This window comes from Amblyomma americanum, chromosome 1 (assembly GCF_052857255.1).
Source record: "Amblyomma americanum isolate KBUSLIRL-KWMA chromosome 1, ASM5285725v1, whole genome shotgun sequence".
NCBI classification, from domain to species: Eukaryota; Metazoa; Arthropoda; class Arachnida; order Ixodida; family Ixodidae; genus Amblyomma; species Amblyomma americanum.
This window is the reverse complement of record NC_135497.1, coordinates 256,150,159-256,163,908: the sequence shown is the minus strand read 5'-3', so window position 1 is coordinate 256,163,908 and position 13,750 is coordinate 256,150,159. Positions and strand designations below refer to the sequence as shown.

General features: G+C 43.3%; 2 protein-coding genes across 7 annotated transcripts in view; one reads left to right on the top strand and one right to left on the bottom strand.

The window, feature by feature from the left end:
- Positions 1–2,418: 2,418 nt before the first annotated feature.
- Positions 2,419–4,545, top strand: LOC144114972 (uncharacterized). Its single transcript, XM_077649052.1, has 2 exons — positions 2,419–3,068; positions 4,034–4,545. Exons 1-2 carry the CDS (start codon positions 2,581–2,583, stop codon positions 4,119–4,121), a joined length of 576 nt encoding a protein of 191 aa, XP_077505178.1. The 5' UTR covers positions 2,419–2,580; the 3' UTR covers positions 4,122–4,545.
- Positions 4,546–7,601: 3,056 nt separating this feature from the next.
- The window catches only part of LOC144114967 (large proline-rich protein BAG6), a 136,044-nt gene continuing 129,895 nt past the window's right edge, over positions 7,602–13,750 (bottom strand). For all 6 annotated transcript variants that reach the window (XM_077649041.1, XM_077649043.1, XM_077649039.1 and 3 more), the window contains one exon: positions 7,602–9,274. In XM_077649041.1, coding sequence (XP_077505167.1) covers positions 9,011–9,274 — 264 coding nt within the window. In that variant the 3' untranslated portion in view covers positions 7,602–9,010. The remainder of the gene's footprint in view (positions 9,275–13,750) is intronic.

Sequence of the window (13,750 nt, the reverse complement as noted above, 5' to 3'; positions counted from 1 at the left end):
ACGCATCCTATTTGGTTAATGAGAAAATTAGAAGAAAGGGTGCCCAATGGATGTCAAAAGTAAATAAAGAGGATAGAAAAGCAGCCCAAAAATTCTGGAAACATCTAAATGCAATGAGTAATAAGACTAGGCTAGAACAAAGGTTTATTGTTACAGATGAGGGTATTCGACTAGAAGGGGATGAAGCAATAAAGCACATAGGAACAAGGATGATGGAAAAATTTACAGCAAAGCACGTGGTACATAATTTATCGAAAGAGGATAGACCGGTTACAGCAATAGCTTCACTTGAGCAAGGAGAGTGGGAAAGGGCAGAGAAGAAGGTTCCTAGTGGCACATCAACAGGACCAGGCGGTATCCCGATTATGTTGATAAAGAAGTTAGGACCAAAATCCAAGCAAACATTAATACAGGTAGTGAACAAAATGATAGTGGATGAGAAAGTCCCTGATGAATGGCGATTAAGTAGAATGAACATGATATATAAGGGAAAAGGGGACAAAGCAGACGTAAGTAACTATCGTCCCATAACAGTGACATCTGTGGTTTACAGGGTGGTGATGCAGATTATAAAGGATAGACTGCAGGCTTGGGTGGAGAACGAGGGGGTGTTAGGGGAACTACAGAATGGGTTCCGGAAACAAAGGAGGTTGGAGGACAATCTATTTTCATTGACACAGTGTATAGAAATTGCGGAAAAGGAACATAGGCCCTTATGGCTAGCATTTCTGGATATTAGGGGAGCCTATAACAACGTTACTCAGGAGCATTTGTGGGACATACTGGGCACACTGGATGTGGAAAATGGAGTAATTAATCTTTTAAATATATATATATATATATATATATATATATATATATATATATATATATATATATATATATATATATATATATATATATATATATATATATATATATATATATATATATAGGTAACAGAGTGCTCATAAAATGGGAAAAAAATGTATCAAGGCCTGTAGAGATACAGCGGGGGCTTAGACAAGGATGTCCTCTGTCCCCTTTGTTGTTCATGTTGTACCTGCAAGGGTTGGAGACCAAGCTAGAGGGGAGCGGACTAGGCTTCAACCTATCTTTTTTCAAGTAGGGGGATTGATTAAACAGACATTACCGGGACTAATATACGCGGACGATATAGTGATTATGGCTGACAACAAGGAAGACCTGCAGAAGTTGTTAGACATATGCAGTACAGAGGGAGATAGGTTAGGCTTCAAGTATAGTAAGGAAAAATCTGCAGTCATGATATTTAATGAAGAGGGCGGCGAGCATAGAATACAGGAGTTCGTGCTAAATGTAGTGAATGAGTACAAGTATCTTGGGGTGTGGATAAATAACAGTGCTGAGTATCTGACAGAGCATGAAAAATATGTAATGAATAAAGCTAGTAGGAATGCAGCTGTCATGAAAAATAGGGCAGTGTGGAATTACAATAGGTATGAGGTGGTAAGAGGGATCTGGAAAGGGGTGATGGTCCCTAGCCTGACCTTCGGTAATGCGGTCCTGTACATGCGACCAGATGTTCAAGCAAGGTTAGAAATTAAACAACGTGGCGTAGGGAGGCTAGCTTTGAGAGCACATAGCAATACACCAAATCAGGGGGTACAGGGTGATATGGGATGGGCGTCTTTCGAGAGCAGAGACCTAGGCTAGCAGTAAGATAGCATTTGAGGAACGATTGAGAAAGATGGAGGAGAAGCAGTGGGCTAGGAAAGTTTTCAGATACCTGTATAAAAAGAATGTTGACACGAAATGAAGAAAGCGAACTAGAAAATTGACAAGCAAATATCTGGACAGCAGTAAGGGGGCAAATCAGCAATTATCGGTTAAGAAAAAGGTTAAAGAAACAGAGAGAGCTCTGTGGAAAACAGGGATGCTTACGAAATCGGCACTGGGAACATACCGGACCTTTAAACAGGAAATTGTCAAAGAAAATATCTATGATAATTGTAGGGGAAGCTCTTTGTTGTTTGAGGCTAGGACTGGAGTTTTGCGGACTAAGACATTTAGAGTCAGGTACCAGGAGATAGACACTTTGTGCATTGCATGCGGAGAGGAGGCGGAAACGGCTGAACACTTGATACTTTTCTGTAAAGGGCTTCACCCTACAGTGGAAAGCAGCGGGGCTGACTTACCCAAGGCATTGGGGTTTACGGATAGTGAAGGGAAAGCTTCAAAGAGGAGGGCACTGCCTCTTGAGTTATCATAAAACGTTTCCTTCCTGATCTGCCTTTTTCAGCATCGATATAGTTCTACACTATGCTTCTTTTCCATTGAATCTATCCAATTTTTAGCTTCGACGTTTTTAACCTGTCGTTTAATGCTGTTTCTTTCTCCTTCCTCGTCCATCCATGGCTGGCAGCGCCGCCCCGCGGAGAAACACGGCGGAGTCAGACGGCGCTTCAGCAGCCTTCGACCAGGCACGGAAAAAATAGAGGAGGCTTTGCGTCAACGGAGCCGCGTGCAAATCGAATATGCTGCCTGTCAAGATCAGTGCGTAGCAGTAATTACGTTGCTACGTTGTCTTGCTGTTGTATAGCCGACACAGAGCCATCGAACATGTCGAGATCGATGAGCAAGATGCTTTTGCGTAGCCTGCTTCTCTGCCTGCGAGCCCGTAATGGGACTTGGAAGCACTGCGAACGTTGCTATGCTGGGTACTCGGGTGCCGCTTCCGAGGGCCACCATCACAAGCTGCGGAGATCCCTCTTTTTGGGAGCCAACTGCGAGCAGATTCAGTGCTACAGGACCACTCGGGTTGTCTGTGTGAAGACGTTGTCGACTAGCAGCAGTGTCAAATGTTGCCCTCAAACTCTCTGTGGGTCAGCAATGCCCGAAACTGATGACAAAGTCCGGGTTCCCGTCGCGAAACTCCAGGGCCGTATGCTACTGTCGTTCCTTTGCAAACTCTGCTCGACAAGAGTAACCAAGCTGATTTCCAAGGTTTCCTACGAGAAGGGTATTGTCATCGTCAAGTGTCACGGTTGCAGCAAGCATCACTTGATTGCCGACAATCTGGGCTGGTTTCCGGACCTCGATGGAAAAAGGTAACGCTTTAACTTTTACTTGGTTAGAAGTAGTAGCTTAGGGAAAAAAAAAAAAAAAGCTGGAGTGAAATTTGGAAAATATGAGCGTGCCGCGTGCAAGAATCCGTTTCTGCGCTGGCGGGATCTGATTACCTTGCAGCGTTTCGAATTTCACCGGCTAGTCATTCCGTCCCGTATACGTTCGTTCTCGGTAGTCTGCATTCTCTTTTCGCTGTTGTGTATTCAGTCACGTCGTTGTTTCTTGCGAGAACACTCAATACTGCTTATGGTGTTTCGCCACGACATCGCCCGCCTTTCAACTGAAGCTGTGCTTTAGATAGAGTCGCCGCTATTTAGCCCTTGCAAACCGCTCGTGAAAAGTGAATTAATTTAAGGATGGACAGACTGCGTTATGATCGCACCTGCAGGTCATTTTAAAAGTAGCGGCCGGCAAGCATCTGCGAGCATAGGGCTTCCACATGGAATCACGTAACGTAGGTTTAGCTTACTAGGGTTCTTTCGGCTTGAAACTGTAGGATTGGGCGAGTTGGTTGTGATCCATCGCATTAAGAACCAGCGCTCGTCTCGTCCTCTGTGTGTGTGTTAGCGCTGGTTCTTAATGCGATGGCTTGAAACTGTTTGGTAATTTTCAATTGTTAGGAGGCAGCTTCTGTCGAAGGGTAAACATGATCAACGTTACCAGCACGCCGCTTGTCAGTTCGGTGGTGGCGACCGCTGCACTGTTCTTTCCGAGGGTAGTGCAATGTTAGTATACTTATGGGTAAACTAAACAGGACGTTAATGTTATCAGCGGTGTGTAAATTTATTTTTGGCCGCCACAAACGTTGCTAACTGTTCCAGTTTGATTTTCTGGTATAAAACTTTAACCGATGTGCAACAGTTGCGTTAAACAGAGCATAGCAAGCAGTTTAATGTGTTATGCTCATGCTTTTTTGTGTGTGTTACTGAACTTAATCTGCTTTCAGGAACATTGAAGAAATTCTGGCCTCAAAAGGTGAAGCTGTCCGCAAAGCACTGCTGAAAGACGAGATCCTGGAAGTCACAGAATCATGATCACCGAGCCCCGTCAGGACCATACAAGACTCCTTCTGTTCTCCATTTTTTTGAATTGGATAACTGCAGTTTAAAATTTTCATTAACATTTTCTCAAATGAAGAGTGGACCTCAGGAGCTGTGTTACTGCTGAAAGTTCAGGAGTACGCAAAATATTTATATCAGGCTGGAATGAAAAATTGAATGCTGTTCTTTTATGTACACAGTAGCAGAGTCCACTGCTAGGATTGTGTTGAACCCTAAAGTGGCTCACATTGTGCCTACACTTCGCAAGTGTACCATGTACGAGGATAGAGTTATATTTTCAGTTACTTTTGTGTAACCTAGAATGTCTGTTACATATTTATATACTGTCTCATTGGGACAACATTACACCTAGTTCCAAGATAAGTTTAGTCTGCAATAAAATTGTCATGACATCCTGTGTCTGCGTTTGTCATGAAGGCTGAGCTCAGTCGAGTTTCCTTCCATGTACTGTAGTTTGATGCATCAGTTTGCCAAGAAGCAGACCATTAATTTAGGCACATTTGCCCAGACACTAGTATTTGGTACCAAATTACAGGAAGACTGGTTAGTGTCCTCCTGTAATTTAACCATTCAAAAATGTGCCTTCTCCACAATTCCACTTGGCTGACAGGAGCTTGAGTGAAGACTAGCACTTTTTCTTACTTCACCAGCTTCAACCATCTGACCTTGTGTAATCCAATGTAATCAGAACGTTAATGAGAGATACAGTAGTGAACAGCAATGTGTCATCCCGTCAGTAACGAAAGAGGAAGTAAAGAAAGCCTTAGGAGCAATGCAAAGGGGAAAACCAGCTGGTGAGGATCAGGTAGCAGCAGATCTGCTGAAGGACGGAGGAGATTGTGCTAGAAAAACTGTCCACCCTGTATACGCAATGCCTTACGACCTCCACCGTACCAGAAGCTTGGAAGAACGCTAGCATCTCGATTCAGATAGAGAAATGCGCAGAATATAACCCACCCCTCTATATAGCCTTTATTGACTACGAGAAAGCATTTGTCTCAGTGGAAACCTTAGCAGTCATGCAGGCATTGCGGAATGTAGAAGAGCCTTATGTGAAAATATTGGAAGATATCTACAGCAACTACACAGCTACCATAGTCCTCCATAAAGTCAGCAATAAAATTCCAATAAGGAAGGGCATCAGGCAGGGAGACACAATCTCGCCAATGCTATTCACCGCGTGTTTACAGGAGGTATTCCGAGGCCTGAATTTGCAACAGTTGGGTATAAGGGTTAATGGAGAGTACCTGAATAATCTGCGATTCACTGATGACATTGCCTTGCTGAGTCACTCAGGAGATTAACTGCAAATCATGATCAATGAGTTAGACAGAGCAGTACGGTGGGTCTATAAACTAACATGCAGAAAACCAAAGTAATGTTCAACAGTCTAGCAAGGGAACAGCAGTTCACAATTGGCAACAAGGAGCTGGAAGTGGTAAACGAATACGTCTACTTAGGGCAGGTAGTGCAAGCTGATCCAGATCATGACTGGGAAATAACTAGAAGGATAAGAATGGGGCGGAGTGCATATGGCAGGTTCTCTCAAATCATGAATGGCAGTTTACCAATATCCCCCAAGAGAAAAGTGTACAATAGCTGTATTTTACCAGTAATCACCTATGGGGCGGCTACGAAAAGGGTTCAGCTCAAGTTAAGGACAACGCAGCGGGCTATGGAAAGAAAAATGATAGGTGTAACGTTAAGAGACTGGAAGCGGGCAGAGTGGGTGAGGGAACAAACGCGGATTAATGACATCCTAGTCGAAATCAAGAGGAAGAAATGGGCTTGGGCAGGGCATGTAATGTGAAGGCAAGATAACCGCTGGTCCTTAAGGGTAACGGAGTGGATTCCAAGAGAAGGCAAGCATAGCAGGGTGCAGCAGAAAGTTAGGTGGGTGGATGAGATTAGGAAGTTTGCGGACATACGGTGGGCGCAGCTGGCAAAGGACAGGGTTAATTGGAGAGACATGGGAGAGGCCTTTGCTTTGTAGTGGGGCCAAATCATGCTACTGTTAATGGTGATGAATAAATGTTAGCACGAAAGCAATGATGAGCATCCGCCAGTATCGCCAATGGTGCTAATCTTCCTGCCTGTACAAAAAGTTTTTGAAACCTGGAATCTCCTAGTCAAATTCATACTTCTGTCTGTGGTGGTCCCTACGCAGCACTGCCATTCACTTCAAGAGTAGCAACCAGTCCTAGGTGTGGATGTCATGAGTTTGAATCATCACGGGCAAATTTTGAAATTAAAATATTCTCGGCCATAATTTTTTCACTGCTGCACAAACATCAACATACCCTGAAAGAGCCACAGAATGCTATTCAAAATTATGAAAGGATCTGGCTATTACCTGCCATATGGCCAGGGCATTATGTTGAAAAGTTTGTGGGAATAGACACAGGAATCTTACTTTGGGAGCTGTATTGCAGGTGCTTTTATGTGGGCAGAGCAGCTATGTAAGAGTGTTTCAGGGCTCCTTAAAGAGTACTAGCAGTAGTAATAAACACCATTAATTTCTCGTGCAGTCGCAGTCGAGCTCCTAGGTGAAACACATAGACTGGGGCCCCATAGGTGGTGGCAACTGCCTTGTTCTATCCAGGCTGGGAAGTCTGGTTTTGCAGTGATACAATGATTTATACATGCAATATCTACGACTGCCTTAGCCTTCTTGGAATGCGTCCATCACATTTGGCATGGAAAACCGCAGACAGTACAGTAGGTTTCAAAGGGACACTGAAAAATCGAAGTTGGCTTGTATTGGTAGACTACAACATTTTAACGACAGATATCAGTTTCACCTAAAACAGTTTTATTGGCAGAAAGGACCAAGAAACAAAACATGCAGGTATCACCAGCAGGTTTTGCTAGTAAATGTCATGCGTTAACACCAAATTTTTCTGTGGATCCCCCGAGGTTACGCAACACCGCCATTCGCTTCAAAACTGTGGCAACCAGTCCTCAGTGTGGACATGAGCTTGAATCGTCACAGGCAAATTCTAAAATTAAATTTTCTCAGCCATATTTTTTTCGCCTCTGGACAAACTTAAACATACTCTGAAAGAGCCACAGAATCAATTTTTACTGAGAACATTTAACAGGATGTAGTTGTCCTTAGTATCACTTTAATTTCTCACCTGGATAATGTGTGAACATTTGCACACATGATGTACATTTTTGTGAGGGAGGCTTATGCAAAGAATTTCAGCCAACTGCAGGGCAGAACACAGGCTGCCAGGAGAGCGATAATACAATGCTAGCTCGTGCAATTCGTTAGCCACTCTCTTGTAACTCTAGAAAACGCAGGTCTGCATTAAATCTGCAATGCAGATCCTTAACAATAAAACTGCAAGGCCATGGATGCACAAACTGCATTCCTTTGCCATAAACATGCTTTAAAAGCGTGTGCTAAGTACTGGCCAAAACATGCAGAAGCCACAACTTGACCAGATATGGTCTTTCATAAAACGTTTATTTTCCTGCAATGTCAAAGTACACTGCCATTACACACTGAGACAAAGAGCATTGTGAACTTCTTTAAGCTTCTGCTTCCAAGACGATATCTTATGCCTTTCAAACTTACTGAAAAATAAAGTACATAGGAATGTGTAAATATTATTTTAACACCAAAACTTGACAATAAACACACATCTTTGGGTCAGAAAATCCCAACCTGTGTATCTTTTACATACAAGTATGTAACGATGTACACAAAGGTATGCAGATATATATATAAAAAAAAGGATGTGAACAGTAGTAGTTATCTACAGACAGGAGATAACTATTCCAGGAACAAGGGTGAACAGGATTATATCTCCAGTGACTGCAAGTGTGCTATTTGCAGTTGGGAATACAGTGTGGTATTGAACTGTTCAAGCAGAAACTAAATAATCCTAGTTCCTCGGATCTCATTACAACATTTATTCAAACATACAGTTAGGGAACACTGCTAAATGGCACATGAAATTTCAGAAAAAAAAAAGTACTAAAGGACAGTACAGCACACTTTTTTTCTTTGCAATGGAACAGCAATGACACAATGAAATAATGAAACTGACCAAGCGACCTTGCATGGCATTATTCAGTGTATGCATGTATAACGGCCACATATATGTGTGTAAATTTTGATATAAAAACTTGGTAAAGTACAAGGGCAGACAGATAAGGGTAGTCTTTATCAGGTCAGCTGATTTCTGAACTCAAAGCATACACAATGGAATGCACTATTGTGTATGAAGAATTGTCAGTGGTTTGTCTCAAATGCTAAAAAAGTGCCACGGTGAGAACACTTCTGCCACTTGAATGCTGAACATCTAAGATCCATTGTTCTATAGATGCTTTGTGACAACACACACTAATGAAGGTTTTGAATATGATCTGATGGAAAGCAAATCCGAAGGCAAAAGAAACTTTTTTTAAAATTTTGAGCGAAAATCTACAGGTAACGGCCTTTATACAAACATATGCAACCACTTAAAACAATACAACAATGAAGGTAAGCACAAGCAAAAAAGGCTCCAATTCGTATCAAATTAAGGGCACTAGAGTAATCTTTTCCTAACACTGGTATATTCTCCCCTTGAATTCCCAGTACATAATGCAGCTGTTTTCAGAGCAGTCATTGCCTGTGGTGGTAGCTGATGCTACTGCAGCCCAAGAAGTGTCAAGTCTGTGCACAACTACTCCTCCTGCATTTCTGCAGGTCAGCCTCAAAGTGCACTGTGGTACACTGCCATGCCCATCAGAGACAACACAAGAAAATACCGAGAAGCTACGCCACATCTGCACCATGCCCATGCTGTTCTTGCCTCCGACAAAAGGAGGCCATCACCGTGGTCGCTCCTGTTTTAACTCCTGGTCCCCTATGGGTCTGCACTGTAGTAAAACTTGTGGGCATTAGGGAAGCGCTCCGGTCGAAAATCAGGGTCAGAGGAAAGGCGCTCCCGCACTGCCTGCCGCAGCTGCAGCTTGTGGGCTGTTTGGAGGGCTGGATTCTGGCGTGCTTCAGCCAGGAATGCTTCCATGCCACTGCGTGGGGCTCGCACACCTGCCCGCTGCACAGCACGCTGCAGTGCCTCGGTCAGGGAGCCTGCACTCTCGGTCCCCACACTGCTGCCGTTCATTATCTGCATGCACAGAACGACACATTTTACAATTGCTCCAGAAGACTTGCAGATGGGGACAGAGTTTTTGGTCCACAGATTTCCTCATTGTCTAGCCAGGCAGACTGAAACACGCAGATACACTGCAGTGCCCATATCAAGCTAGGCAGCTGTCCAGGCTGCATGCTTAGTCCACCATGGATGGTCAGGTGCATGTAATAACCACCATCCAGAAACTTTTGTCCTTAGGTGTATGTTTCCAGCAGCCAGACACAAAATATATTAATTATATAGAAAATTTCCATCCTGCAGGTGCATACCCATGAAAAGCCAGGCTTCAAATTCTGTAATGTGCTCAGAATTCATAGAGAATTTTTCATGCAAAATTCAAGAACTTTTGCAATGTTACCTCATTGCTGACACGTAGCAGCACTTTGTGTTTCCACATAAATTTCTTGAAAAAAAGGTTTTTTTCGAACCATAGTGATTTGATTGATCATCATTTACTTCCAGATTTTTCAAGAAATACACGGAGCATTACTACTTTAAAGGAGGTTTAAGGGCCCTTTAAAGACTAATTCAACTCCTGGTATTCAAGGCTTTCAGTTGGCTGCACAAACCCTGTAGGCAGTTGCACACACACAAAAAAACAAAGGAAAACACCAAATAAAGACAAGTTACAATATGCTGTATTTACTTGCATAATGAACCCGCCTTTTTTCCAGAAATGCTGACATCAGTTTAGAGGAAGGGTTTATTATACAGGGAAAAACATTGACATTTTTTCGAGAGACGAAATTTGACCTCATATGTCCGCCCGCCTGTTCGTCTGTCTATCATCACGTCGCCGGTGTTTAGCATTGTTCGTTTCGAAATGTGTCTGCTGTATCACGGGTCCATGGCGAGATCCAAAGATTTTCTGATAGTTGACGGCACCGGCCAATCGCAGCGAGATAGAGAGAACATGCTAAAAATGGCCCTGAAGGTCAGTTAAAGAAACTGGCAGGAAGTTACGAGTGTGTAATGCAAATGCTTAAGCATTAGTTGTGGTGCAAGAGGGATTAGGCATTTTTTTGTCCCGATCTCGAGATCACCAAACTGCCTGGGTGTCTGGAGGTCCTGATTCCTCCAAGCATTTCAGTGCAGAGAATGTTTTATAGCATTTAAACTGCTAAGCTCCTATCTAATGCTCGAGTGCTCGCTGGCTTTCTAAGCATACTCTGGCACAGCTGGGTGCGCAGCGGTGCGCTGAGCAACTCACTGCCGCCAGTGCTCCTGTCAAGGGTGAACAGCGCCTTGACGCTCTGCTAAGACCACCGAGCGTGCCACCCACACAGAAGCTCATGTCAAAAGATAAATGCTGTGATGTTATTAGCGAGCAGCAACTCTGTGCACTGCCTAGATCAGTGCTGCGAATGCACTAAACTGAGGAACATGCTAAGAAAAGTGAACGCTTATAAAAAAAGAGTGGCTGGCAGTATATCATTGCTAAGCACGAAATATTGTGTGAAAGCACGGTTCTTGGTTCTTTTCAGGTGCACATCATTGCCAAGTACCTCGAAGTGTTACTGAGGTGCCCACTGACCCAGGGAGCCAGTTATGCACCTTTCCTTTCCTCAAAATCAATGTAGTCTACAACATTGTCAACACCAATGAACATCGGCGGCCTATTGCTCCAGAGCCGTGTTTCTGTCAATTTTTCACACGTCTGGAAATATTTTTTTCATTTATCCTATGCTCTTGGCACACACCCACTAACATTGCAAGGTCTTGCTCAGGGTTTACTCATCAGAATAGTGCTTTCATACTAAAAGTAAATACAGTACTTCAATTGCATTTTTCATTGCCAGACAAGCATGGTTGTGTACCCAACACTTAATTGGAAGTTTTCAATGCAAACGAAATATTTTTGCGTGTCTGAAATGTTGGCACACATAGAAGATCCAGCAGACTGACACGAAGTCTCCGTATATAGATTCTACATAAGCACCACCAGCTCGGAGCAAAGCAAAAGCAATCCACTAATGTTCAACAATTTACATCACAATAAAGTAACACATTAACATGATAACTGTACATATTGCCTACCAAATTCATGTATCATTTCCCAATATGAGCAACAGCTTTTGCACTCTTCAAACCCTCTGGCATTTTTTTTCCCCTTAAACTCAGTAATTGGTGCCATTTACCAGGGTTTGCTTTAGTGGCGGGTAATGTTTCTCATTCCTACTTGGTACTGTAGAGCAGTGTAATGCATTCATGCCAGTAACATCAACTTTATTTATTTATTTATACATAGATACTGCAGTCTTGATAAGGCTATAACAAGAGTTGGCAGGGAGAGAAAAAAAAGTCGTGTAGAAAAATACAAACGTGTAAAAAACAAAGGGAAAATAAATGAATAGAAATGTCACTAACAAGTGTTGGCCACCAAAAAAACTCTTCAATGGGCAGCGAGCGGACGTTTCCAGGCAGCGAATTCCAGGGTTCAATGGCCAGGGGAAAGAAGCCGTATTTGAACGCCTCAGTGCAGCAAAAGAAAAGGGTAAGGTTCAGGCTATGGGAACTTCTAGTGATGGATGGTTTGCTAAAACTCAAATAACTGTTTAGTGAAGGAAGGCGCTGAGAATGAACTAGTGTGTGTAAAAACTTCAAAACATTCTAGGCGGCGGCGAGATGACAGTGCTGTGAGACTTGAGGCTGCATAATGGGAAGAAGGGGAAAAATCTCTGCCATAGTTATGAAAGATCAAGCGTACTGAATTCTTTTGAACCGATTCTAATTTTTTAATATCCAATTTCTTTTGAGGATTCCATACGATAAAGCCATAATCAAGAATGGGGCGGATAAGTGTTTTATATGTTAGCAGTTTGGTATCCTTTGGCACCTTGTGCAATATGTTGGGCAAACTCTTGTACCATTATTTAGGCGCTGACCTAGCAAACTTTGCACCTCATACTACCAGCTGATACTTATATTGCATCGTGTGCAAGAACTGCAACCAAACAAGGGGACCAGTCTCTCTGTATAAATGACACAGATTCCCTTCATAGTAAAAACCATTCTTAAACCTTCAAGAACTACTTGTCACTAATAACACTCAAACAATTGTCGAGACAGTGTTGCTCATCAAAAGAAAACGAGTTAAAATCCTGCACCTGGGCTGCTCTCGCTGCAGTAGAGTAGGTGGAACAATTGCAAAGCTCAGTGGAAAGCTAATGTTCCTTGTATAGCATCACTGTACGACCATGGAGACCAACGGAAAGCCAAAGGCAGTGGCACACAAAGCAAACTGCCCTGAGCTTTCATCACATTAACTGCATTCAGATTGAGTGGCCAAACAATAACAGCACTCATGATGTTCATGCACAAGGGCATGCCTTCCTGCCTGCATGGCTGTTCTATGAATGCATCAACAAAGCTGCATTTTACTGACATTTCATTCCACAATTCTTCAACCTTCAGACAGCGATAAACAAAGATGCTGGAAGCATCCAATCTGCGGTTTCTATGGGTTTACCATATACTGTGTATTTACTCGCATATTTTGCACTCTGTGCTACAGCAGCCCACCAGTACATACGCAGATGCACGCAAGGCAGGCTGGGGAAGATCGGCACGGCCGCGCTGCTGTGTGCGGTTGCGAAAGATGCGAGTGGCGAAGGCACGAATTGTGCGCTTTTACCTGGATCGCACTGGGTCGCTTTCCCGGAAGAACAGTTGCGCACGTGTTTGAAATTCGAAACTCCCAAGCCGTTTGCCGTTCGGTTTTCCGCTAGTCAGGCGGGACACAGGAGAGGGCACTGTTTTATCGCCTGTTATCTCCATTTGTCTCCAACTGCTAGCTTTGCATTTTGAGCCGCACACACGCCATCATGCCACCCCGCAGGGAACTCCATAACGTGGAGCAGGGCGGGAGGGGGTACAAGTCTTATATTTGGAGTAAATTTTTTTTTTAACTTTAGGCCAGTGAGAGGTGCGAGATTGTGGCTCTGCATATAGGCAGCAATATACAGTATATATTTTGCATTATGACCATTGCTGTGTTTTTTAGGACGCACTCAGAAACTTTTTGCATAATTTGTGCACCCCCTTTTGAAGTCTTAATTTAAAGAAAGGATGATACGAGAGTAAATACAATAGATGATAGCAAAAGTAGTTTGCGGAGCCATAAGTAAATATGGCTGCCCTTCCGGGATTTTTACCACGTAGTTGGCTCTTTTGTTAGAGCTGTGAACAAACAACCGTTTAATGTTGCATCATCATCATCATCATCAGCATGACTTGGCCCACTGCAGTGCAAAGGCCTCTCCCAAGTCTCTCCAATTAACCCTGTCCTTTGCCAGCTGCGCCCACCGTATGTCCGCAAACTTCTTAATCTCATCTGCCCACCTAACTTTCTGCTGCACCCTGCTATGCTTGCCTTCTCTTGGAATCCACTCCATTACCCTTAAGGACCAGCGGTTATCCTGCCTTCGCATTACATGCCCTGCCCAAGCC

Bases quoted from the DNA above. Each gene is read 5' to 3' on its own strand.
- LOC144114972 (XM_077649052.1), top strand. From the start codon at position 2,581: ATGTCGAGATCGATGAGCAAGATGCTTTTGCGTAGCCTGCTTCTCTGC. The intron at 3,069-4,033 runs GTAACGCTTTAA...ATCTGCTTTCAG, and splicing joins CCGGACCTCGATGGAAAAAG to GAACATTGAAGAAATTCTGG.